Source organism: Tamandua tetradactyla, chromosome 2, assembly GCF_023851605.1.
Source record: "Tamandua tetradactyla isolate mTamTet1 chromosome 2, mTamTet1.pri, whole genome shotgun sequence".
Lineage (NCBI taxonomy): Eukaryota > Metazoa > Chordata > Mammalia > Pilosa > Myrmecophagidae > Tamandua > Tamandua tetradactyla.
Window position 1 is genome coordinate 1,366,122 of NC_135328.1, and position 25,395 is coordinate 1,391,516.

Genomic DNA, 25,395 nt, shown 5'->3' on the forward strand with positions numbered 1-25,395 from the left:
TGCAGCTCCCTCTCGGATGCCTGCTCCAGGAAGCTGCCCCTGCCCAGGTGGCACCGGCCCCTTCCTTGCAGCTGCTCCCCACCTCCCCTCCAGGTGCTACAAAGCCCGTCTGCTCCACTTGGCCACACTCTCTTGCTGTGCTGAGGGCAGAGGACATGTCTGTGTCCACCTGTGGCCCTGGGGGGATGCGTGTGCCTGACATCCACGGACTACGGGTGGAATGGAGTGGGGGTCCCCACTGTGAAAGCCCTCCTTGGGGAAGTGCCCACCAGGGAGTAACATATGGGTGTGCAGGCATGCCGCGTGTATGCTGCATGTGTTGTGTGACGCGTGTATGCTGTGTGTGTGCAGCACGTGTGCTACATGTGCTGTATGTGTGCTGTGAGGAACGTGTGTGCTGTGCATATGCTGCATGTGTGGTGTGTGTGGAACATGTGTGCTACATGTGCTGTATGTGTGCTGTGTGGAACGTGTGTGCTGTGCATATGCTGTGTGTGTGCTACATGTGCTGTATGTGTGCTATGTGGAGCGTGTGTGCTGTGCATATGCTGTGTGTGTGGTGTGTGTGGAGCATGTATGCTGTGCGTATATTGTGCGTGTGTGCTGTATGTAGACCATGTGTGCTGTGTGTGCTATGCATACTGTGTGTACTGTGTGTATACTGTGCATGTGTGCTGTGTGTGCTGCGTGTGAAGCGTGTGTGCTGTGTGTGGAATGCATGTTTCTGCACATCATGTACTTCGTGTGCTGCGTGTTTGCGTGGAACGTGCGCTGTGTGTGAAGTGCGTGTTTCTGCGGATCATTGCTGCGTGTGCTGCATGTTTGTGTGGAGCGTGTGCTGTGTGTTTGTGTGGAGCGTGTGCTGTGTGTTTGTGTGGAGCGTGTGCTGCATGTTTGTGTGGAGCGTGTGCTGTGTGTGATGCACGTGCTACGTGTTTGTGTGGAACGTGTGCTGTGTGCTGCGTGTGAAATGAGTGTTTCTGTGGATCATGTGCTGCGTGTTTGTATGAAGCGTGTGTTGCATGTGTGTGTGGAAGTGCGCTGTGTGTGAAGCGTGCGTGCTGCGTGTGGAATGCATGTTTCTGTGGATCATGTGCTGCGTGTGCTGCGTGTTTGTGTGCAATGTGTGATGCATGGGGAGCACGTATGTCCGCGGGTCTGGCATGTGCAGTCATCCCTCCCAGCACAAGCATCTGCATACCCCAGGAGCTTCTTGTTGGAGAAGGAAAAGGAGAACTTGTTGTCCTTGTTTCCGGACAGCGGAGACTTCTCCAACTTCTGCTCTTCCTCCATCTTCAGCAAGGAATCGGGTTTGCTGTTCTGAAAAGCAGACGCCGGTGCGTCAGCAGCAGGGCGGGGTTGGGGTCGGGTCAGCCCGCCCTCGGCCCGCAGCAGACCAGAGTGTCCCGGCCGCGACCTAAGACGGCAACGCAGGAGCGGGCTCTAGGGGAGCGGTGCCTGCCCCTGTCCGCGGACATCGCCCCCTGCCCCGCGGACATCCCCCCCCCATAGAGACCCCATAGACACCTCCCCCCACCCCGTGGACACCACTCCCTGCGGACACTGTCCCCTTCCCCGCCCCCTACCCTGCGGACACCGCCCCCCCCCTTGTCCCCACAGACCGTTCACACCCACCTAGCCCCAGGTCACTGCCTCGCACACTCGCCCCCACACACCTCCCTCCCACACAGATGCACCCTCACCTGCTCCCGCACATGCGCGTGCAAACCCACCTTGTACTTCCACTTGGCCTCGGCCTTGCTCTTGGCCTGCTCGCGCACCTCCAGCCTCTCCGTGTCGTTTTGCTTGTCCACCTGCTCCTTACCCGGGGCGCCCAGGACGCTCTTCGGGGCCTGGAGAGCAGCAGGGTGACGCCGAGGGCAGCCGGGAGGGGCACCCTGGGGGACCTGCGCCCCCACCCGTGCTGGCCACGCCCACCGCCGGGCAGCTTCACTCGCCCGGGTGCCACCGTCTGCTTTGCCCCGGGCTACTGGGGCAGGGCCACCACCCCTCGAGCTGGAGCTCGCGGTCAGCAGGCTCAGGGCCAGGGCTCCGGGACCCTGCAGCCAGGTCCGAGACCCCCACCCGCCCGCGGCTGCCCAAGGCAGCGAATCCCACTGAGGCCGACCCTGCCGGGACCCCCGCTCCCGCCTGGCAGTCAGCTCAGCAGCCCCGGGGGCTGGGGAGGTGGTGGATGCGGCATCCCCAGCGTCAGGGGCGGGGCGGCCGCGGTCCCCCCGGGGGCGGCGTGGCTGAGCCGGGCGCACCTTGGCCTTCTTGGGCGTCTCAATCTTGGTGAGCGCCTCCTTGGTGTGCGCCTCCAGCAGGTCCAGGTCGGGCGTGGCGGGCGCCGCCTCCTTGCACCGCTTTCCCTTCCTCCTGCCCCCGTCCTTGATCTTCAGCGCCTTGGGGGGCTTCGAGGGCTTGGGGGCTTTGGATGGCTTGGGCATCTTCACAGTCTTGGGGGTCTTTTTTTTAGACACCTTCTCCAGAAGGGCCCGAGGCGGGGAGGCCTCGAGGGGCGAGGGCGGCTCCTCCCCGGCCCTGTCAGCATCGCAGACCTCGTCGGGGGGCCCGGCGGTGCCCACCTCCGCGCGCACGGCCTTCGGGGCGCTCTGGGCAAGGACAGGGGCGTCGGCACCCGCCTGGCGGCCGGACCCCACCTGCCCCGCACCAGCTGCCGCTACACCCTATGCGGCTCAGAGCGTCCCCACATGGCCGCCGGGCCTGGGTCTGCAGGCAGCCCCCCACACCCCAACCTACTCCCACCCGGAGGCAGAAAGGGGGACCGTCACCCCCCACCCCTCCTCGCTGTGCAGGGAGGACCAGAGGCCTGCAAAGCCCACCCGCCCGCCAGCCCACCCTGCCCGCTGCCCTGGGGTGCGCTGGCACTCCCGGGGCTGCGGGGCAGGTGCAAAGCAAGACAGGTGGACAAACGCCCCCGGCTGGGCCCCGGCCTGGCCAGCTGCCCCGCAACGCACCTCGCTGAGCCGGATCTCTTTGGCAAGGTCTTTGATGAGCTGCGAAGGCTTGAAGTGCTCCGGGAGCTCATCCTCGTGCTCCGCCAAAGCCTGGAATGGCGAGGGCCATGGGGTCAGGGAGCAGGCACGGGGTCAGGGAGAGGGCACGGGGTCAGAAAGCAAGCATGGGTCAGGGAGAGGGGGTAAGGTCAACAAACCGGCAAGAGGTCAGAGAAAGGATATGGAGTTAAAGGGCGCAGGGTCAAGGAGAAGGCAGAGGATCAAAGAGAGGGCATGGGGTCAGGGAGCAGACATGGGGTCAGAGAGGGTACAGGGTCAGAGGAGGGGTGTGGGGTCAGAGAGAGGATACAGAGTCAGAGAGAGGGCACAGGATCAGAAAGGGTGTGGGGTCAGAGGGAGGGTGCGCAGTCAGACAGACAGCATGGGGTCAGAAAGAGGGCACAGGGTCAGGGAGCAGGCGCCAGGTAGGGAACTAGACTCGTGGTCAATGAGGGGTCAGCCAGAAAGCATGGGGTCAGTGAGGGTCAAGAAGTGGGTGTGGAATTAACAAGCAGACAAGGGATCAATGTGAGAGGTCAGTGAGCGGGTGAGGGTCAGTGAGCGGGCACAGGGCCAGGGAGCGGGAAGGGGATCAATGACTGGTCTCCACACCAGCTGGGAGCCCCTGGCCACACACTCCCTCCTCCCTGCTGGCTGGGAGCCTTGGGGAAGCTGGGGCCTGTCCTTCGGTCCCCTCGGTCTGGACCCTGACACCTGCCCACCGCGGGGGCTTGGCCGGCCCTGTGCTGAGCCCCTGGCACCTGCCCTTTGCCCTCTGCCTGCTCCACGGGAGGAGCTGCCTGGCTCAGGGGGCAGAAGGGCAGGAGGCTCAGAAAGGCTGAGGGACTCTCGGGTCACCCAGCTGCCGGGCTCCCGTGCGTGGCCGGGCCAGGGCCTGTGCTCTCGGTTGCCCTCTGGCCAGGACCCCGGCTGCGGGGCCCTGGACACTGGCCCTGGGGGCTGGATGGGCTCAGCCCAGCGGGGTCCTGCCCCTGAAGGCAGGGAGCAGCCCTCGGGCTGCCAACCCCTGTCCAGGCCCTGCCCATGTCCGCCCGGGCATCCTCACCCACCCAGCGGCCCCCAAGGCTGGAGTGCACACTCAGGTCAGGAGGGCAGGCCCAGACCGGACAGCTGCCCCGTCCAGCCAGGCCCTGCTCCCCAGAGTGCACCCCCATGACCCGCCAGGAGGAGAGAGGGTTGCAGCCGGGACGCCCAGCCCGAGGCCCCCCGCAGACTGAGGGCCCGCCCCCTCTTCCTGGGCACCAGCAAGGCCCCTGCCCGCAAGGCTGCCATGAGACGGGGTGCCCCGGCCTGCTGCGGGCTTGGGGGCTGGAGGGGAAACGGGGCTCCCTGGGGTCCCTGGAGGGCACCCGCCGCCCCGCCCACAGCACCTCGAGAGGCAGAGACAGGGAGCGTTTCCCGGGGGCGCCCCACCCCGCAGGCCGGGCGGGACGGGCCTGTCCGAGGTCAGAGGGGCGGCTCCAGGCTGGCCTGACCACAGACGGTCACCGCCGCCTGCGCCCCGCGCCGTCCCCCGCCGCACCTGTTTCTTAGTCCACGCCCTGAAAGCACCGTTGAGAATTTTAGCTCCTTGGACTAAGTGCGGAGGCAGCTGCTTCCCAGACTTGTGAGAACCTGGGGCGGGGGAACGAGAAGGATGTCAGCGCGGGCCCCCCGCCCCGGGGTCCCGGAGCCTCCCGAGGCCTCCGCCGGCCGCCCGACGGCAACGGCTCCTCGCTGCCCGCCACGTGGAGGACGGCGCCGGGGCAGCCCGCACCTGCAGCGCGGACGGAGGTCGGGCTGAGGAGGGGCCCGCACGGGCACGCGGCCCAGCCGGACGGTGGTCACCGAGGGACTCCGCCGCACGCCGTGCTGGGCGACTGCCGGGCCGCCCGGTGCCACTGCCCACCGGCAGGGCCAGCCCCCCTGGGCTCCCGAGCTGCCCCCACCCCGAGCCCTCCCGAACCCCCCCCAAGTGCTCCCGAGTGCTCCCGAAGGCCCCCCGAGCCCTCCTGAGCCCCCCGAGCCCTCCCGAGGCTCCCCCGAGCCCTCCCGAGTCCTCCCGAGGCCCCCTGAGTCCTCCCGAGGCCCCCCGAGTCCTCCCGAGGCTCCCCCGAGCCCTCCCGAGGCCCCCCGAGTCCTCCCGAGGCCCCCCCGAGTCCTCCCGAGTCCCCCCCGAGTCCCCCCGAGCCCTCCCGACTTCCCCGAGTCCCGCCGAGCACCCCCGAAGCCCCCCCAAGCCCTCCCGGGCCGGGCGCAGGGCTCCTCTCCCGGCGGCAGCGTGTCTGAGGGAGACCGCGCCCGCAGAGATGAGGCACGGCTTCAGCTGACCCCAGTCAAGCCAGAGCCAAGCGCCCCGGGCTCCGAACAAAACCGTCACCAGCGCTGACTTTTATCAGAAAAAAAGCAACTTCCGGGTAAGGTTAAACACAAGAAATGATAAATAAATGCCAAAATCCTCTCGCCAGATTCCTTCATACCCCTGATGGAAGTGTGGAGCGGACGAGGCCTCCGGGCGTGGTGAGCGCTGCTGCTCCCCGAGAGGAAGAGGCTGGCCAGGGAGCCCGGGGAGCCCCGGGAGTGGACATGGCCAGAGCCCCGGGAGTGGACAGGGCTGGGCCCGGCTCCCCTTCCCCTGCAAGCCTCAGACTGCAGGCCTGATGGCCACACTCGTACACGCTCACACAGCTGCACACTCGCACACGCAGGCACACACTGCTCACATAGCTGCATACTCAGACACACGCTGCTCACATAACTGCACGCTCACACAGACACACTGCTCACAGCTGCATACTCACGCAGGCACACACCTATGCACACAGCTGTACACTCACAGACACAGGCACACACCAATGCACACAGCTATACACTCATACACACTCAGGCACACAGCTGTATACACATTCACACATAGGCAACACCTGTACACACAGCCACATACTCAGAGGCACATACCATCACACATATGCCATACACACATACACGCTTATATACACACTCAGAAGCACACATTCATGTCCACATGCTCACATAACCATATGTGCACATGCAGAAACACTTGCACACCCAGACACAATTGTATGTACATGTATGCATATACTAACACACCTTCCACAAGCATGCACATGCACTCATACAGTCCCACTTCAAAGCAGGGTCAGCAGCAGTGTTCCTTGACTGGCTGTTACAGAAACAGGGCAGATCCCAAATCTCTTAATGTGTAAGCATTCTGGGGAGTGCAAGAGACTTAGGAATAATTACCCTAAGATCACAGGCACAAAGTAGAACGCGCCTTGCACCTCTTAGTATTCAGCGCAATGCTCTTTCTAAAATATCAAGTGGCCCCTGCAGGTAGGACTCCAGGCCACGTGTGAGCAGTAACAGCCAATTCAATCTAGCCCTTGCACCACACAGATAGGGAAACTGAGGCTCAGGAAGGTGAGGGGGTCTGCTTAAGACCACATACCAAAAGGATGGGTCACTGTCCCACTTCCTTGGTGCCCTGGCATCCCTGGGCTTAACAGCTCCCCACCTCCTGCTCCCCAAGGGCTCAGAAACACATACACAGGCAACAGGTACCTTTGAATGCCTCAAGCAGGTGCTTCCCCATGTACCAACAGGCCGTTTCGAAGTTCGGAAATTGAGTCAGGCTGCCAAGTTTTAACCTTCTTTCCACTTCATAAGCTCTGTAAGCCACAGCAGAGAACACTTTAGCACCATGAGGACTAGCCAGCCGTGTTAGAAGTAAACCGATGTCAAGGCCACATGACCCCCAGGCCTCCCCCACAGGGTCCCTGCAGAGTTGGAGCAGGAGTCCATATCAGGGAGGTGCCCTGGGCAGATGGAGGCCATAGCAGGTGCTGCCTACTTCAGGCTCAGCAAGCCATGACAGCGATCATTAGAGAGTAAGATCAGTGGCCAAGAAAAAGTGTCTTCCAATGTACCAAAATCCACCAAAGGGTGACCTGTTTTCAAGCCTCCATTTCCATCAAGGTGGCCAAGACAGGCCTTAAGTTCATGGAGACTCCTCTTTTTGTCTATGTGCACATGGAGGCCATGAGAGTTTAACAAGCCTTACCCAAAGCCATGCACGAGTGGGCCAAACCAGGATGTAGGTGAAGGCATAATCACACTGACCCAGCGGGAACAGAACCTCACAGAGCCCAGTAATAGTGCAGTATGGTGTGGGGGAACCCTGCCTGCAGAGCCTGGGGATGGCACAGCTTGGCAAGAAAAAAATCCACTCTGCAAAGTCCTGGATGACACAGAAAAGTGTGGGGAACCCTGCCCGCAGAGCCTGGGATGACACGGCACAGCGTGGGAAATCCTGCCCGCAGAACCTGGGATGACACAGCACAGTGTGGGAAACCGTGCCCGCAGAACCCAGGGATGGCACAGCACAGTGTGGGAAACCCTGCCCGCAGAACCTGGAACGACACATCACAGTGTGGGAAACCCTGCCCGCAGAGCCCAGTGTGGGAAACCCTGCCCACAGAGCCCAGGGACGGTACAGCACAGTGTGGGAAACCTCGCAGAGCCCAGGGACGACACAGCACAGTGTGGGAAACCCTGCCCGTAGAGCCCAGAAAAGACACAGCAGTATGGGAAACCTTGCCTGCAGAGGCTGGGATGGCACAGCAAAGCATGGGAAACCCTGTCCACAGAGCCCAGAGAATGCACAGCACAGTGGGAGGAGACTCTGATCGCAGACCCAAGGGGCAGACATAGCACTGCAGGGGAGACCCTGCCCATAGACCCAAGGACAGGCACAGCAGAAAGTGGAAGGCGCTGCCTGCACAGCCTGGGATGAAGACAAGCACAGGACAGTGTGAAAAGCCCTGCCCACAGAGCCCAGGGAAGGTGCTGCATGGAGGGGCCCTACCTCATCTGCATCTCCACGCTCAGACTGTGGAGGAAATGTCCTGCAAAGGCCAGGCAGTCCACAGGGGTGAGTGTGGCGTAGATCCAGCCTGGGAGAGATGAACAAAGATGTAGCTGCCCTTTACCATGGCCTCATGCACCAGGGAAGGTCCCAGAGGCCTGCAAGTGACCAGGACTGTCGGCTCCCTGCCAAAGCCAACTCTTGCTCAGGGCTGAGCTTAGCAACCTCAGCAGACTGGTGGGCATGGAGCAGCTTCAGCCAACTGCCTTGATGGCCTCACTGTCCGTGCTCAGCACGTTGGCCCTGGGGGGTCCCCACCCCACCCTTCATGTAAAGGGAGTGCAGTGGGCCACCAGGCAGGAGACTGCATCTAAGCAGGCATGGACAGTTCAATCTGGCCGCTGCATTGTATGGACAGGGATGCTGAGGCCCAGGGAGGTAAGGAGAGCTGCTCAAGGTCATGGGAAGACAGCGCCGAGGCCCTGACCTCCCGGGTCTCTGCACATGGGGAGGAAGGAAGACAAGACCGGCTACTGCATCTCCAGGGGAGCTGGGACTCAGCCCACAGCTGTCCTCAAACAAGAAGCCTGGGACCCAGACTCTGGGAATTCCTCAGTCCCTCAAGAAACAGACTGCAGTTGTTAGGGAAGAAAAGGAGGAAGGGAGAGGATGAAGGAGGAAGAGGTGCAGAGTGGGGAAGGAAAGGGGGAAGCAGGGAGAGAGAGGAGAAAAGAGAATCTAGGGATCATGAAAGAATCTGGGGCACATAAATCAATCTAAACATGAGGGCCTCAGTTGGATCCTAATTTTAAATACCAAAAGTTACATATATGACAATTAGAAAATTCGAACATCAACCGGCTATCTGATGATACAAAAGGATTACTGTTAACTTAATTTTTTAAGGTGTGATAATAGTACTATAGTTGTGCTACTTAAAAAGTATTCTAGATATAGAAAGTGAAATATCTATGGATGAAACAATACAATGTCTAGAATTTACTTCAACCCAATCTGGGGTGGGGAAGTACAGAGGCTGATAGTATACCACCTCCTTTCGAGTTTGAAATGTCCCCTAGGACAAAGCTTAGAGGAAGCAAACTTCCCATCTGCCTGCAGGGGTGGCCCCAGCCCCCCTTAGGCTCTGCCTGCCGTGCCCATGGCCCCCAGTGAGCTCTCCAGGTTTGTCTTGGGGTGGCACCCCTGCACCCTCCTCCCCACGGGACTCCTGCTGCCTTGCTCTCCCAGGAGCAGCCCCCGACGGTCAGCAGGAGACCCAGGCCCCAGGGCCCCTGGAGCCCCCAGGCTCACCTGACGGGATGAAGAGCGTCTGTCCCTGCTTGATGGTGCACTTGTAGCATTTGTCCACCTGGTCGGCAAAGAACATCTCGCTGTGGTTGGAGGCCGACTGCCAGCGCTCATACAGGGAGATGTTGGCCGAGGCCGGCTTGATAAGGTAGAAGATCTTCTCGCCCTGCCAACAAGAGGCTATTAGCAGAGCCCTGTCCCGGGGATGCTGAGACAGGCAGACTCCTGTCCCGGGGATGCTGTGAGGATGGAGCCCTGCCCCGGGGATGCTGAGACAGGCAGACTCCTGTCCCGGGGATGCTGAGATAGGCAGAGCCCTGTCCCGAGGATGCTGAGACAGGCAGAGCCCTGTCCCGAGGATGCTGAGACAGGCAGAGCCCTGTCCCGGGGATGCTGTGAGGATGGAGCCCTGTCCCGGGGATGCTGTGAGGATGGAGCCCTGCCCCAGGGATGCTGAGACAGGCAGACCCCTGTCCCGGGGATGCTGAGACAGGCAGACTCCTGTCCCGGGGATGCTGAGATAGGCAGAGCCCTGTCCCGAGGATGCTGAGACAGGCAGAGCCCTGTCCCGGGGATGCTGTGAGGATGGAGCCCTGTCCCGGGGATGCTGTGAGGATGGAGCCCTGCCCCAGGGATGCTGAGACAGGCAGACCCCTGTCCCGGGGATGCTGAGACAGGCAGACTCCTGTCCCGGGGATGCTGAGATAGGCAGACCCCTGTCCCGGGGATGCTGAGATAGGCAGACCCCTGTCCTGGGGATACTGTGAGGATGGAGCCCTGTCCTGGGGATGCTGAGATAGGCAGAGCCCCTGTTCCGGCGATGCTGTGAGGAGCAAACCCCTGTCCTGGGGATGCCCAGGGATGCTGTGAGGGGCAGATCCCTGTCCTGGGGATGCTGTGAGGATGGAGCCCTGTCCCAGGGATGCTGTGAGGGGCAGATCCCTGTCCCGGGGATGCTGTGAGGATGGAGCCCTGTCCCAGGGTTGCTGAGACAGGCAGAGCCCTGTCCTGGGGATGCTGAGACAGGCAGAGCCCTGTCCCGGGGATGCTGTGAGGGGCAGATCCCTGTCCTGGGGATGCTATGAGGATACAGCCCTGTCCTGGGGATGCTGAGACAGGCAGAGCCCTGTCCCGGGGATGCTGTGAGGATGGAGCTGTCCCAGGGTTGCTGAGACAGGCAGAGCCCTGTCCTGGGGATGCTGAGACAGGCAGAGCCCTGTCCCGGGGATGCTGTGAGGGGCAGATCCCTGTCCTGGGGATGCTATGAGGATACAGCCCTGTCCTGGGGATGCTGAGACAGGCAGAGCCCTGTCCCGGGGATGCTGTGAGGATGGAGCTGTCCCAGGGTTGCTGAGACAGACAGAGCCCTGTCCTGGGGATGCTGAGACAGGCAGAGCACTGTCCTGGGGATGCTGTGAGGGGCAGATCCCTGTCCCGGGGATGCTGAGACAGGCAGAGCCCTGTCCCTGGGATGCTGTGAGGATGGAGCTGTCCCGGGGATGCTGAGACAGGCAGACCCCTGTCCCGGGGATGCTGAGATAGGCAGAGCCCTGTCCCGGGGATGCTGTGAGGATGGAGCCCTGTCCCGGGGATGCTGTGAGGATGGAGCCCTGTCCCGGGGATACTGTGAGGATGGAGCCCCCACCGCCTGCCCACACAGCCCGGAGACGCTTGGGTGGTGAGCCCTGCCTTGATGTGCAGTCCAGGCCACCACCCCACACCTGCGTCCTGGAACCCTCATGTGCTTTGGACCTCAGAAGTCTGGTGTCAGGAAGGCTCTAGGTACACACGGATGCCCCGCAGGGTCTGGTGACATCTCGTCGTCACACTCCCTATTTCTGCAGCACCCCAATGGCCACGTGTGCCAAGGGGAGCGTGGAGGCTGCAACTGAGTTACCAGCAGCTCGGCTCTTTGGAGCTGTTGGGTCTTCGTCTGGGCTGAGAACGGTCCCTCTCCCAGGCAGCACGTCCGCCCCAGCAGGCCCTACCCCTCCCAGCAGCAAGACACCCCCGTCCCCTCTGCACGTGGGACAAGCCCACAGGGTGGCCCCTCAGCACTTCCGGCCAGTTTCAGAAGCCGTGCCCCCAGCCCAGTTCACGCCTCATCTGTCCTGAAGAAACCCAGTTGGGGCATGTCGGTGCCCCAGACTTCAGCTCTCCCCACCACCTTTTTTTTCATTCTGCTGCTTTTCACATCACATTTTCCTTCTGACTTCCCTACTCTTGCCCCAGTGATAAACCTCCTAGAGCCCTTCTGCCACTGGACTGTCCGCACCGCCCCTGCCTGTTGTGGCTCCTGCTGGCTCCGGTGTGGAATGACCCCTTGTACCCACATGCAAGAAGCCTCCTGACAGCCCCTGGTCTGGACCTGATGCACCAGCCAGCACCGGGCACTGGGCCCTTACTCCAGTGGGTTCCGCCAGGCCATCTCGGAGACCCCCATCTTACAAGATGAAGGAAACATGGTGTGTGCTTCTCCAGCCAGGTGGCACCCCCCACGCCTCCCACAAAGGACTCCCCACCCACCCAGAGCCCGGGGTCCCACCCGTCCCTCCTGTGGAGTAGCAATTTGTCTAAGGGACCCACAGCTCGTCTTCGCAGGGACTCCGGGCCACCCTGGGGTGGGCCTGTGGGTTGCCAAGGGCCGGGCAGGTGTCTGAGGCCAGGGCTCACCTTCAGCACGTGGTGCCAGGCAGAGGCACCCCCCGAGTCAATGTGGAAGTCGGTGTAGCTGTCCTTCACGCAGATCAGGCAGTACTTGGTCACTTTGGGTTTAGCCAGCAAAGCATCGTCAGGCCAGTAGTTTTCTACCCAAGACAGTTTTTTCACAATGTCAGGGGGTTCCACGAAGCTGGACATTCTGGTGGTGGGGAGAGGGACAATGGTCAGTGGTGACAGGACTGTTACCACTGTTTCGGAAGCCCTGGGACATGAAAGGTGCTCTGCAAAATACTCCTGCATTGACTCCACTGCCTGGGAAGCAGGGGCCACAGCTCCCACTTCACAGATGAGGAGAATGAGGTTCTGAGAGCGCAGGAGTGAGCCAGACCACAGTGCTTTGGCCACTGGTTCCCAAGCACAGAAGGCAGGTGAGGAGAAGGCTGGAGAGCCTGGCCCTGGGCTTGGAAGAGGAAAAGAAAGCTGCCCAGAGTGAACACAGCCCTTCTTGGAGAACCAGAAGCAGCCTTTCCAGGCCAGCCCGCACGAGTGTGCTGGGGCAAGAGAATATCGCCTCTCATGCACAACACAGGCCCCTCCCGGCACCTCCAGAACTAAAGCTGCTGCTCTGCACAGCACATGGCCAGGCGGCCGAGACTCCTGCCCCCTCCACTCACCACGTCCAGGGAGGGTGGCCAAGGTAAAGGGGGCCTTTGTCTCAATTAAATGCCACTGTCTGGGGTAAAATGCAAAATACTGCAGCAGAAACGTCCGACTCAGCAACACTGTGCAGAGTTCAGCTCACACCACTGAGAGTCAGGTCTCGGCGTGGACGCCAGCACGTCCCAGCTCCCCACTGGAAACTGCCACCATCATTGGTGAAAAGCCACGGCAGCTCGGGCGAGAGGGTGGGAACTCAAAGGCCAGGCCTGGCACACCCAGTGGCCTCGGAGGCCCTGTTCATGCAGCCTCTGCGGTTGGTCCGGTGTCCTCTGCCTCTCCCAGGAGCCCACTCCCCCTGCCCCGTGGCCTCACAGCCCTCCTGCCTCTCAGCCATCCCAGAACCCCCCAAGGCCCGTGGAAGAGAAGGGAGTGCGACTGCCCTGCCAGCCTGGCACCCTTGTACCCCAGCCCTCAGCCTGGATCCTCTCACCCTAGACCCTTCTGGAGGGGGGAAGCCCCCCAACATGAGCCCTCAGCTGCCCTCTTTCCTCAATCTGAGTCCCTGCCTGCACCACTTGCCTGAGGCCAAAGCCAGCCTGTTCTCCTGTGGTAGGTGCTGCTCCCACACCCTCCTCCACCTGGAAGGGCCATGGACCGCCTGGGTGATCACACTACAGCCCCTGGGCTGGGCCCACTGCCGTGCAAGCAGGAGCTGGGGGCAGCCGCAGGGGCTGAGCATGGAGTCACCCTTGAGTGGCAGCATGGCCGCACCTGGTTTGGGGGCCAGGCCAGTCCCTGCAGATGTCCCCGGAGGCGGCAATGCCTGTGGCATCCTGCCAGGCCCCAGCACTCCCGGTGTGGTAGGGAGGGGTGGCTCCAATGAAGCAGGCAGGGCAGGCCGAGCCCTGAGCGTTCCCACAGACCCTGGCACCTGCTGCGCAAAGGGGCTGTTAGTGTGCAAGTGTGAAACAAACGCTGTGCACGGCACTCCCACGACGCTGGGGACCCAGATGGCCTTGTGAGGTTTCCTACCAGCCACGGGGGGACTCTGAGGGGCCCAAAGGGAAACACTGGGCAGAAAACCACCCACCCCCAGCGCCTTTAATCGGGCATCTGTGAAGGCCCCTCCTGGACAAGGCAGCAAATAAAGTTCCCAGTGACATGACCAGGCTGCTCTTTGGTATCAAAGCCACACAACCTCAGAGCTCAGCCTGGGAGAAGACCCATCTCAGCAACATCGGGCAGGTCTGCTCTCATCAGACACCGTTCACCCCACTTCCCTTAACGCTTTCACTGCCAGGATGCTCAAACAAAATCCGGTGTCCAGTCCAGTACCTCGCGGGGCTCCCTGTGGGTCTGACAGCTCTCTTATTCTTTCCCACAGGCCCTTTTGCCCTCAGCTGCTTTGTTACATCACGTGTTTTGGGGAACAGACAAGATGGATCTCTACCAGCCCTCACAACACATGGTGAATCGTGCCTCTGGTCTTTCCAAGGGGCCAGCGGAGTGGTAGGGCAGGAGGGAGCTGGGGCAAGAGGGGCCAGGAGCTGGGGCAGGCAGCGGGGGGCCGGAGGTGAGCCACGACGCAGGCAGTGTCCCCAAGAGGCACAAAGGACATGGCTCCAGGGAGCAGCCAGGCCTGTTCCCATCAGGGCAGGACCCTGTCATCTGACTTGACCTTTGACACAGATGGCCACATGCTCACAAACAGCAGGGACCGTGGTGCGACACCAAGCAGAAACCCTTTCTTTTCAGAGTTAATCAGGGCTAACAAGAGGGGCTTAAGGCAGGAGACCACCCAGCCTGACCTCCAGTGAGCAAAGTGGCGGCCTGGCAGGGGCGAGAGCCCGACTGCACAGACGCTGGTGCAGCGCCCACTTTTTAAAGGCATAAATTAGGACCACAAGTGCCAGCGTGCTTAGGTCTGTGTGTGTGTAAGTGTGAGAGCACATAAACATGCATCTGGATGTGAGCAAGGATGTAAGTGTGCAAACCTAGGCATTTGTGTGTCAATGTGACATGGATGTGTGGGAGCATGTACGCCTTTGGGCATGTGTAAATGTGACTGTGTGCGTGTCAATGTCCTTATAAGTGTGTGAAGGTGTCGGTGTGTCAGCAGGGGTGACGTGAGCATGCAAGTGTGTCACTGAATGTCCCATGTGGGTGTGTGAGTGTGCTCATAAGTGCGTGTGTTCATGAGTGTATTTGTGTGCCTGTGTGTCCATGAGTGCCATGGGAGCATGTGTTGGTGTCAGTGAGTGTGCGATTGTAGGAATGCTGTGTGTTAGTGAAAGTGTCAGTACGTGCCATGGGTGTTTGTGTCTGTGAATGAATATGTCGGTGAGTACGAACGTGCTGGTAAGTATCAGAGGATGTGCCTGGACATGTGTCCATGAATGAGTGTGTTGGTGAGTGTGTGTTGGTGAGTCAATGTCTCAGTGAGTCAGCGTGTCTGGATGTGTTGGTGAGTGTCAGCATGTAAATGAATGTCAGTGACTATGAATATGTTAGTAAGGCAGTGTCTCTGTGAGTGTGTGCCCCTCCCCCACCCCTCTCCCCGGCCCCTCCCCTCTCCCCCACCCTCCCCTCCCCCACCTCCTCTCCCCGCCCCTCCCCCACGCTCACCTGGTGTCGGAGAACTCGAGGTTGGTGACGTTGAGCACCCGCTTGCGGTTGGTGCTGTAGTAGTAGTCCACGAACTCCTTGAGCTTCATCTTACAGTCCTTCTGCTTGCTCACGTCCGTCACGTCCACGCTGCGCTCCGGGCCTGGGGGAGCCGCAGGCCGTGAGCCATGGGCCTGGGGGAGCTGCGACCCCCGCGCCCCACAGCTCCGAGACCGGCCCCGCGCGGCCCCCGTCAGCGAACCAGGGCCCAGGAAGCCCGGCTCCGCGAGCTGCAGCTCAGCACAGGCCTTCTTGGGGTCACGGAGCCCCGACAGTGCTCACCACGCACACTTCAAAGTTTTCAAATAAGGAAAACCCTGCATTTCTAGGGCATCGACTTGTTCTGAAAATGGGTGAACTAGCAAGGAAGGGAACGCTCAGGGTCCAGACCGCAGAGGACAGGAAGCCCAGGGCACAGCGAAGCGGGAGAGCTCGTCCCACGGGAAGGAGGTGCACAGCTGCACGCGCTCCCATGGCCAGGGGCCCGGCGTGGCCAGCCCCGTGTGGGAAGGGCTGGGGGGCTCTGTGCACCCACCCCGGCCACCTGCCCCAGTGCCCAGCACACAGCCCGAGGCCCCTGACGAGGAAGCCCCCGCCCAGGGCGGGGTTATGCCTGCAACAGGTGAGCATGCTCGGGCCGCTGCCCCCGTCGGACACTGCCCTCTGAGCCGAGTGTGGCAAGCTCTGGAGGTGCAACGGTCCCGCCTTCCCAGCAGGTCGATGCAGGGAGAGAGGGCAGCAGGGTGTGCTGAGTAGGCCAGCTGCCCCAGGGTTCCGGGGAGCACAAGGCAGTGGAATGACACTGCCTTGAAACACCATGGGGGGCCGGTAACACCCACAGAACCGTACAGAGCGAGGCCGCCTGCAACCCGGGGCTTCGGGCCCACGGCTCTCAGCGCTGGGCCACCGCTGTGACGAAGGTGCCTCACTAACACAAGGCCAGGACAGGGACACACGTTTCATCGCTGGGAGGAGGAGAGCAGGGGCTGGAGACCTCTGTGCTCTTTCTGGGCAAGTTTGCTGTAAACCTAAAACTGCTCTAAAAAATGTTTCAAAACTACTGTTACATGAGTAAAAGAGACTTGAGAGAGATAAAAAGAAAAAAACAAATGCAGTGTGCTCTTGTTTGGGCTCTAATTCAAACCACCAAATGCACAAAAGATATTCTTTGAGGCAACCAGGAAAAATTACACTGGGTCTCATATGACATGACAAAATTATTGGTAATGTCACAGAGTGTGATAATGGAATTGTGATTACTTTTTTTTAAACTGTCTGCTACAGATATGTACTGGATTTTTTATGGGTGAAATGATGTATGTACTAGAGAGTTCCTTTAAAATATTCAGGGCAGAAGAACATAATGGCAGGGAGCTGGTGGGCCCAACCCCTTGTGCTGGTGCAAAGGGGCTCACCACTTCTTTCTCTCCTGTATGTTTGTTCCCTAATGAAAACTAAAGTTTAGAGGAAAAGGAAAGGTATAAGAAAGTTAAAAACCTCAAGCTGTTCCCTCTCTGGCTAAGACGCTAGATGGGTCCCTGATTGAGATAAGTCCTGAAATCTAGAGGGCCCAGCCTCTCCAGAACGTCAGATGGTTCCATCCCCTACCCCATATTAGTGACAGACCCTTCCAACATGAAAAATTTAGAATTTCCATAGCCCAAATACCCCTAAAGAGAGGAATGGAAAGATCAAAGGTGATGGTGGAGTTACACAGAGAAGATAGGATTTAACAAATGAGTATGAATGCTGAATCTTTATATTGATATTTCTGTTGGTCTCCGGTATCTCAGAGCACAATTTAGAAAAAACCTAAAATTGTGGAATTGTAACCCATATGAAACTCTGAAATTTGTTCTATAACTAATTGTTGTGATGTGCTTTGAAATCTGTTGCTTTGCTGTATGTTATTTTTCACATACACACACACACAAATATTTCTTCTAGCCTCCAGGGTTTTGGAGCAGTTAGAGGGAAAATTCTGAGATGGTGGAATGGTCGCCCATGACAAACTCTGGGATCTGTTCTGTAACTACTTATTGAGGTGTACTTTGAAAATCATTGTTTTTTCTCATTTCTTTGTATATATCTTCTATTTAACAATAAAAAACATTTTTTTAAACAAAGAAGCTCCCTGCCTCTACCATGGGCTGGCGTGGTGGAGGTGGGGCAGGCCCACCAGCCGGCGGAGCATGAGCCCCCAGGCTGCGTCCTCCGGGGGCTGTGACCAGGCAGCACCAGCTCACATAGCGACGAGCCCAGGAAACCGCCAGTGCCTCTGTGCTGGTTTGAAAGGACGTATGCCCCCTAAGAAAAGCCATGTTTCTTTAGACTTGTTTTAATTGGGACATTTTCTCGGCCTTAGAATTATAAACTAGCAACTCATTAAATTCCCCTTTTAAAAGCCGTTCCTTTTCTGGTATATTGCATTCCAGCAGCTAGCAAACTAGAACAGATTTTGGTACCGAGAGTGGGGTGCTGCTGCTGCAGTTTGCAAATACCAAACATGTTGGAACGGCTTTTTAAATGGATAAAGGGAAGATTCTGGAAGAGTTGTGGAAAGCTTGATAGAGAAGGCCTAGAATGCTTTGGAGAGACTGTTGGTAGAAATGTGGACTCTAAAGATACCTCTGATGAGGCCCTAGACAGAAATGAGACACGTGTTATTGAAAACTGGAAGGAAAGTGAGCCTTGTTTTAAAATGGCAGATAATCTGGCAAAATTGACTAGTGGCTTTGGCTGGAAGGCAGATTTTAAAAGCCATGAACTTGGATATTTAGCAGAAGAGATCTCCAAACTAAATGTCGAAAGTGCAGTCTGGTTTCTCCTTACAGCTTATAGTGAAATGCGACAGGAAAGAGATAAGCTGAAAACTGAATTCTTGAGTAAAAAGAAACCAGAAATTGAGGTCCTGGAAAATTCTGGGCCTACAGAAAGGGAGACTACAGAGTATAGGGTGGATTTCACCAAATGTGGAACCAGCCAGCCATTTCAGAGAAAGTCAGGATCGGACATGGAGTTATCCAGGAAAGATTTGTGGAAACTCCTTATGTCTGATGGGCATGATCCAAGGCTACTGCATAGAAAGCCAACGAGAGTGCTGTGGGACCTGTATAAACAGAGCGGCTGCCAGTCTGGACTGAGGGGTTCAGAGAAGGGACACATTGGAGGAAAAATAACTTCAGAGGCAAAACCATGGAGGCTGAGGTCTGAAGTCAAGAAGCCTCGGGCCAGGAGAGCGGACCCACCCAAGCCCATGGAGAGGGTGAGTTTGCCCCAAAGGCAGAGAATGGGCCTTCCACCTCGTTGCAGTGGAAGAGTCATGCCGCCTCAGGCCTTGGAGAAGGTGAAGCACATTCCTTGGGGTTTGGGGAGAGCCTGGCTGCCACCACATGGAGGGGTTGAGCGTGTGCCCTGGAGATGGCAGAGAGCCCGGGTGCAGCCCCAATGCTTGGAGAGGGTGGAGCCGAGAAAAAGGTGGTCTCCCCAATGTTTCCCAAGGTTGCATTCAGAGAGAGGATGGCATAGGCATTTGGAAAGGGTGGGACTGCCACTTTCTAAAGCCCTGAGGATAAATGACTCTCAGACTTTGAAATCTAATGGACTTTGCCCTGCAGGTTTTCGAAACTGTATGGGTCCGGTGACCCCTGTGTTCCTTCCTCCCTATGGAAATGTGTATATGTATCCTATGAATGTTCCTCCTTTATATGTTGGCAGCAAATAACTTGTTATGAGTTTTCAAAGGTCCACAGCAAATGGAGAGAATTTTGCCTTAGGACGGACCATGCCCGTAACTGACTTGATGAGATTTTATACTGTCTTTAATTTTGTACTTCACTGTATTGCTATTGAAAGGTTTAAGGTTTCTGATATTGTTATGAAATTAATGTATTTTGTATATGGGAAAAACATGTCTTTTTAGGGGCCAGAGGGTGGAATGTGCTGGTTTGAAAGGAAGTATGCCCCCTAAGAAAAGCCATGTTTTAATATAAATCCCATTTCTTAAAGGTAGAATAGTCTCTATTCAATACTGTATGTTTGAAACTATAATGAGATCATCTCCCTGGTTGATGTGATTTAGTCAAGAATGGTTGTTAAACTGGATTAGGGGATGACATGTCTCCACCCATTTGAGTGGGTCTTGATTGGTTTATTGGAGTCCTATAAAAGAGGAAATATTTTGGAGAATGAGAGATTCAGAGAGACTCAGAGAGAGCAGAGAATGCTGCAGCACCACAAAACAGAGAGTCCACCAACCAGTGACCGTTGGAGATGAAGGAAGACGCCTCCCGGGGAGCTTCATGAAATAGGAAGCCAGGAGAGAAAGCTAGCAGATGATGCCGTGTTCGCCATGTGCCCTTCCAGCTGAGAGAGAAGCCCTGACTGTGTTTGCCATGTGCCTTCTCACTTGAGAGAGAAAACTTGAACTTCATCGGCCTTCTTGAACCAAGGTATCTTTCCCTAGATGCCTTTGATTGGACATTTCTTTAGACTTGTTTTAAGTCTAAAGGGACATTTTCTCGGCCTTAGAACTATAAACTAGCAACTCATTAAATTCCCCTTTTAAAAGCCGTTCCGTTTCTGGTATATTGCATTCCAGCAGCTAGCAAACTAGAACAGCCTCCTAAGCTCCTGTGAACAGCAGCCCCATGGCTGACGGTGCCGGGCGGAGCCGGGCCTGGCGGGGGCCTTAACAAAATGAGTCTTAGCAGGAGAGAAGACCCTGGGTGCCCGGCCTGGGGTGGGCCTGCTATCACCCACCTCGGGGACCCCAACCCAGCAAGGCCAGTGTGGGACTGCCGCGACAGAGGGGGGACAGCAAGGGCGCCCGTGGCCACGTCCGCGCGGGTGGCACTGGATACTGCCCAGTCGCACCAAGGCTGGGCCCCTCCCGGCTTGTTTGGTGGGCATGGCCGCATCACCAACCAGAGCAGGGGCTGCCTCACTCCCTCCTCCTATACGAGCCAGCACCGGCCCTCCTGATGGCATCCCCACCCAGCATGGCCTCCCCTCCCACAACAGGCCTCAAACTTCGCCCCGAGATGCCTGGACCCCATTGCTCTCCCCGCACCCCAGACTGACCACCCAGGCCTGCGCCGCTCCAGGGCTGCTCTGGAGAGCAGACAAGTAGCTCCCCATAAGTGGTAGTGGCGTCCGCTGGGCAGGGGACAGCCATGGGTCTCAGAAGCATGGACAGCTGCTGGGCTGAGTGCCTACTGTTTGCCCTGCAGCTTAGCTAGACTAGGACATGGCCCCGGCCCTTCCCTGCCGTGGGGCTGACCGACAAGGAGGGTCAAGCTTGGACGGGTGAAGCAACCGGCCAGTGTGCAGGGCCCAGGGCTGTCCTAAGCATTCTCTCCCCGGGCCGGGTTGGTGGCCCCTATGAGCCCAGACCGTCTGCCCAAGGGGGCCTGCCGGCCTCGCCGAGACAGACTGCCTCACTGACCATCCCCAAACACACCCCAGTAATGCTCTGCGTGTGGCCAAAGCACTGGCAGTTGGAAATGGGGCACAAGATGGGGAGCTGCCAGCAGCGCCCTGCTGTGGAGCCCAGGCGGAGCCTGGCGTGGGTCTGCTCGGGAGGAGGGGGGCCCGGGGCTTTTTGAACTGGCCAGCTGCGGCCACCAGGCCAGGGCACCAGCCTCGGGGAGGGGGCCCACGCCTGGCCTCCCTGGCCTGATAGGGTGGGGGTGCACCCAACCGCGGTGGGCATTACAGCGGCAGAATCAAGGGATCCCCCAGACCAGACCCAGGGTGCAGCCAGAGGGCCTGCAGGGGAAGAGGCTGGTCAGCATCCCGCCGGATCCAGGTCTGACTCTACCAGGCCCGAGCATGGCCGAGTGCCATGCTGACGGCGGGTGGCACCTGGTCACGGCTGGCTGCGTGCCCTGATACTGTGCGCACGGCCTGCCCCGGAGTGCGTGGCCCATCCCATGTGCGCATGGCCCGCCTTGTGAGACCACGGCCCACCCCATGAGAGCACGGCTTGCCCAGTGAGAGCACGGCCCGCCCACATGTGCACAGCCTGCCCCGCATGTGCACGGCCCGCCCCACCCCACATGTGCACAGCCTGCCCCGCATGTGCACGGCCCGCCCCACGTGTGCACAGCCCACCCTGGAGTGCATGGTCCGCCCCACATGAGCACAGCCTGCCCCATGTGTGCACAGCCCACCCCGCGTGTACACAGCCCGCCCGTGTGTGCACGGCCTGCCCCAACCTGGGAGCAGTGGGGCCTTGGGACAGCTGGGGCTCTCACTGTGGTGCCCGCCCTGCGCCCTGGCACCCCTGGCCTGGAGCCGAGGCAGCACTTACCCACGTAGTTCTCCACGTCGCTGACGTAGAAGGTAGGGGCTGGGACGGCCAGGCCCAGCCCGTCTTTCTTGGGGACGAGGATGGGCTCTGCGAAGCCGTGCTCCTCCAGGTAGCCCAGGGTGAGCTGGTTGCCCGGCACCCGGACCACGACGTCCTCCGCGCTGCAGGGGAGTGGGAGGGGGGTGCAGGTTAGAGGAGGGACAGGGCGGGTGCCACGTCCAGACGAGGGGAGCCTGAGCAGGAGGGGCATGTGAGGGTCTTCTGGTGGGAGCATATGGCTAGTCTGAGAAATGCAGGGATCGGGGGGCTTGGGGCCAAGGGGTGTGGGGGGGGCCCAAGCATGGTGGACAGGGGTGGGGACAATAGAGGGCAGGGGTGGGGAGGATGGTGGGGGACTGGAGAGGGTGGAGGGGGTGGGGAAGATGGAGGGTGGGGGTGGGGAGGGCGGAGGGGGTGGGGAGGACAGAGGTTCCAGAGACCCAGAGGGCTGGTCACCATGAGCAGGGTGCACATTGCACACCTGGAGCACCGGGCAGCTGCGGGCAGCTGAAGCAGGGCAGGGACACGTCTCCCTGGCATTCCGCCAGGCTGCCCCATGGAGAAGGGATTGGGGGTCAGAGAAGAGACAGGAGACCACTGAGAAGGCCGTTCACCTTGCAGGTGCCAGACGAGGAGGGGTGGTGGAGGAGAAGTGGGTTCAGGAAACCTTCTAGAGGTGAGACGGATGAGTCTCGACGATATCAGACGGGGGTGAAAGAAGACAAGGGGCAAAGGATGGATGAGTATGTTGTGGGAGCAGCCAAGGGGCTGGGCCACGGAGAGGGCTGAGGACAGAGCTGAGCTGGGAAGCAAAGGCTGTGGTGGGCCCCATTTCACCTGACCCACGCCAGGTCCTCAAGGCCAGATGGACACATAGGTCAGAAGCTACAAGAACTAGAGGCTGCAAAGAGAGGCTGAGGGACAGGTGGGAACGGTCACAGCGTGTGCCGAGGGGATGGGACGTGGGCTCTGGGGGCGTGCAAGGGCCACAGGCAGGACCGCGGAGACAGCCCCCGCGCTCGAGGATGGCGAGGATGGCAAGGCCTAGGGAGCCGCAGGGTCACGTTTTGCCAAGAGGTCAGTTAAGACAAAGACTGAGTGTTCACTTGTTTTGACCACACGGTAGGAGGGTGTTAAGGGTAAATTGGAGACCCTTAGAGACCCCTGAGCTGATGGAGATGGTGCGGTGAGCGCCTCGGGCTCCAGCCCCACAGAAGCCTTGGACAACCACCAAGAAGCACTTGGGGGAGCGTCAAATCAAGAGAAAGGCAGCGTGCAGGAGGCAGGAGAGCGAGGGAGGACCCCCACCTCACACCCTACACGACAACGAACTCAAAGTGGATCAAACACCTAACTATAAGATCTAGCACCATGAAACTCCTACGAGAAAATGTAGGGAAACAGCTTCAAGACCTAGTAATAAGCAGTAGCTTCTTGAACGTTACACCCAAAGCACAAGAACAACAACAACAAAAATACATAAGTGGGAACTCCTCAGAATTAAAAGCTTCTGTATCTCAAAGCAGTTTGTCCGAAAGGTGAAGAGGAGCTGACCCGATGGGAAGAAATGTTTGGAAACCACAGATCCAATGAGGGTCTGATATCTGTGCATAAAAAGAAATCATACAACTCAACAGCAAAAGAATAAACAACCCAATTATAAAATGGGCTAAAGATATGAAAAGACATTTTTCTGAAGAGCAAACACAGATGGCTCAAAAGCACATGAAGAGATGCTCATTTTCACTGGCTATAAGGGAAATGCAGATCAAGACTGCAATGAGATACCACCTCACACCCGTAAGAATGACTGCTATTAAACAAACAGGAGACTACAAATGTTGGAGAGGATGTGGAGAAATTGGGAGACTTAGGCACTACTGGTGGGAATGCATAACGGTGCAGCCACTATGGAAGACAGATTGGTGATTCCTCAGAAAACTAAATATTGAGTTGTCTTAAGACCTGGCAATAGCACTATTCAGTATATACCCAGAAGAGCTGAAAGCAGCGACATGAACAGACATTTGCACGCAGCATTATTCACAATCGCCAGAAGATGGAAACAAACTGAATGTTCATCAACAGACAAGTGGATTAACAAAATGTGGTAAATACATACAATGGAATATTATGCAAGAGTAAGACAAAATGATGTCCTAAAGCACATGACAAGATGGATGATCTTTGAGGACATAATGCTGAGTGAAATAAACCAGACACAAAAGGACAGGGATACTATGATTTCACTATTATGATCCTGGTAAAGACAGCAAAGTCCAAATCATACGGTCCAGGAAGAAAATCTGGACTCATATATAGCAATGAGTTAAATGTTGCATCTTTTGCAGCTACAGCACGCAAATGACTTCACAAGCAATGGCTTCCATGTTGTTTTAGTCTGCCAAAGCTGCCAGAATGCAATGCACCAGAGATGGATTGGCTTTCAATAAAAGGGGATTTATTTCATTAGTTCTTCAGAGGAAAGCCAGCTAATTTTTCATTGAGGTTCTTTCTTACATGGGAAGGCACAGGATGGTCTCTGCTGGCCTTCTCAACAGGCCCCTGGGTTCCAACAACTTTCCCTGGGGTGATTCCTTTCTTTTATTTATTTATTTATTAATTAATTAAAAAAATAAAGAAACAAAATAAAACAACATACATAATCAGTAATTCACAATATCATCACTTAGTTGCATATTCATCATTTCTTAGAACATTTGCATTAATTCAGAAAAAGAAATAAAAAGACAATAGAAAAAGAAAACGAACACAGGAAAGAAAAAAAAAAAGATTATACCTACCATACCCCTTACCCCTCGCTTTCATTGATCACTAGCATTTAAACTAAATTTATTTTAGCATTTGTTCCCCCTATTATTTATTTTTATTCCATATGTTCTGCTCCTTTGTTGACAAGGTAGATAAAAGGAGCATCAGACACAAGGTTTTCACAATCACACAGTCACATTGTGACAGCTATATCATTATTCAGTCATCCTCAAGAAACATGGTTACTGGAACACAGCTCTACATTTTCAGGAAGTTTCCTCCAGCCTCTCCATTACATCTAGAATAACAAGATGATATCTACTTGATGCATAAGAATAACCTCCAGGATAACCTCTCGACTCTGTTTGGAATCTCTCAGCCACTGACACTTTGTCTCGTTTCCCTCTTCCCCCCTTTGGTCGAGAAGGTTTTCTCAATCCCTTGATGCTAACTCTCAGCTCATTTTAGGGTTTTTCTTAATCCCTTGATGCTGAGTCTCTGCTCATTCCAAGATCTCTGTCCCATGTTGCCAGGAAGGTCCACACCCCTGGGAGTCATGTCCCACGTAGAGAGGGGTAGGGTGGTGAGACTGCTCGTTGTGTTGGCTGGAGAGAGAGGCCACATCTGAGCAACAAAAGAGGCTCTCTTGGGGGTGATTCTTAGGCCTAAATTTTAAGTAGACTTGACCTATCCTTTGCGGGGTTAAGTTTCATATGAACAAACCCCAAGACTGGGGGCTCTGCCTATAGCTTTGGTTATCCACACTGCTTGTGAGAATATCAAGAATTTAACTTGGGGAAGTTGAATTTCTCCCCATTCTCACCACTCCCTGAAGGGGGCTTTGCAGATACTTTTCCACTCACTGATTCAATCACTCTGGGATTCATCGGGGCATCACTCTGGACAAACCAGCAAAATCTCATGTCCTACCTGAGATTCCAAGTACTTATGGCACTAGTCAAAATACAAATTTTGTAACTAATAAACATTTTTTGCTTTAGTCTCACAGAAGGTGACATTTTAAAATATTAATTACCATCTATTTTCAGTACCCTGCAATAATGCCATTCCTT

At 57.2% G+C, this 25,395-nt stretch overlaps 1 protein-coding gene across 2 annotated transcripts in view; it reads right to left on the bottom strand.

Annotated features, from left to right (window-relative positions):
* The window catches only part of PHF2 (PHD finger protein 2), a 156,036-nt gene that overhangs the window by 19,282 nt on the left and 111,359 nt on the right, over positions 1–25,395 (bottom strand). For both annotated transcript variants that reach the window (XM_077138659.1, XM_077138661.1), the window contains exons 4-14: positions 21,512–21,672; positions 15,160–15,301; positions 11,887–12,073; positions 9,217–9,379; positions 7,906–7,993; positions 6,603–6,709; positions 4,564–4,655; positions 2,982–3,071; positions 2,268–2,615; positions 1,734–1,853; positions 1,202–1,320 (exon numbers count right to left, since the gene is read on the bottom strand). In XM_077138659.1, coding sequence (XP_076994774.1) covers positions 1,202–1,320; positions 1,734–1,853; positions 2,268–2,615; positions 2,982–3,071; positions 4,564–4,655; positions 6,603–6,709; positions 7,906–7,993; positions 9,217–9,379; positions 11,887–12,073; positions 15,160–15,301; positions 21,512–21,672 — 1,617 coding nt within the window. The remainder of the gene's footprint in view (positions 1–1,201; positions 1,321–1,733; positions 1,854–2,267; positions 2,616–2,981; positions 3,072–4,563; positions 4,656–6,602; positions 6,710–7,905; positions 7,994–9,216; positions 9,380–11,886; positions 12,074–15,159; positions 15,302–21,511; positions 21,673–25,395) is intronic.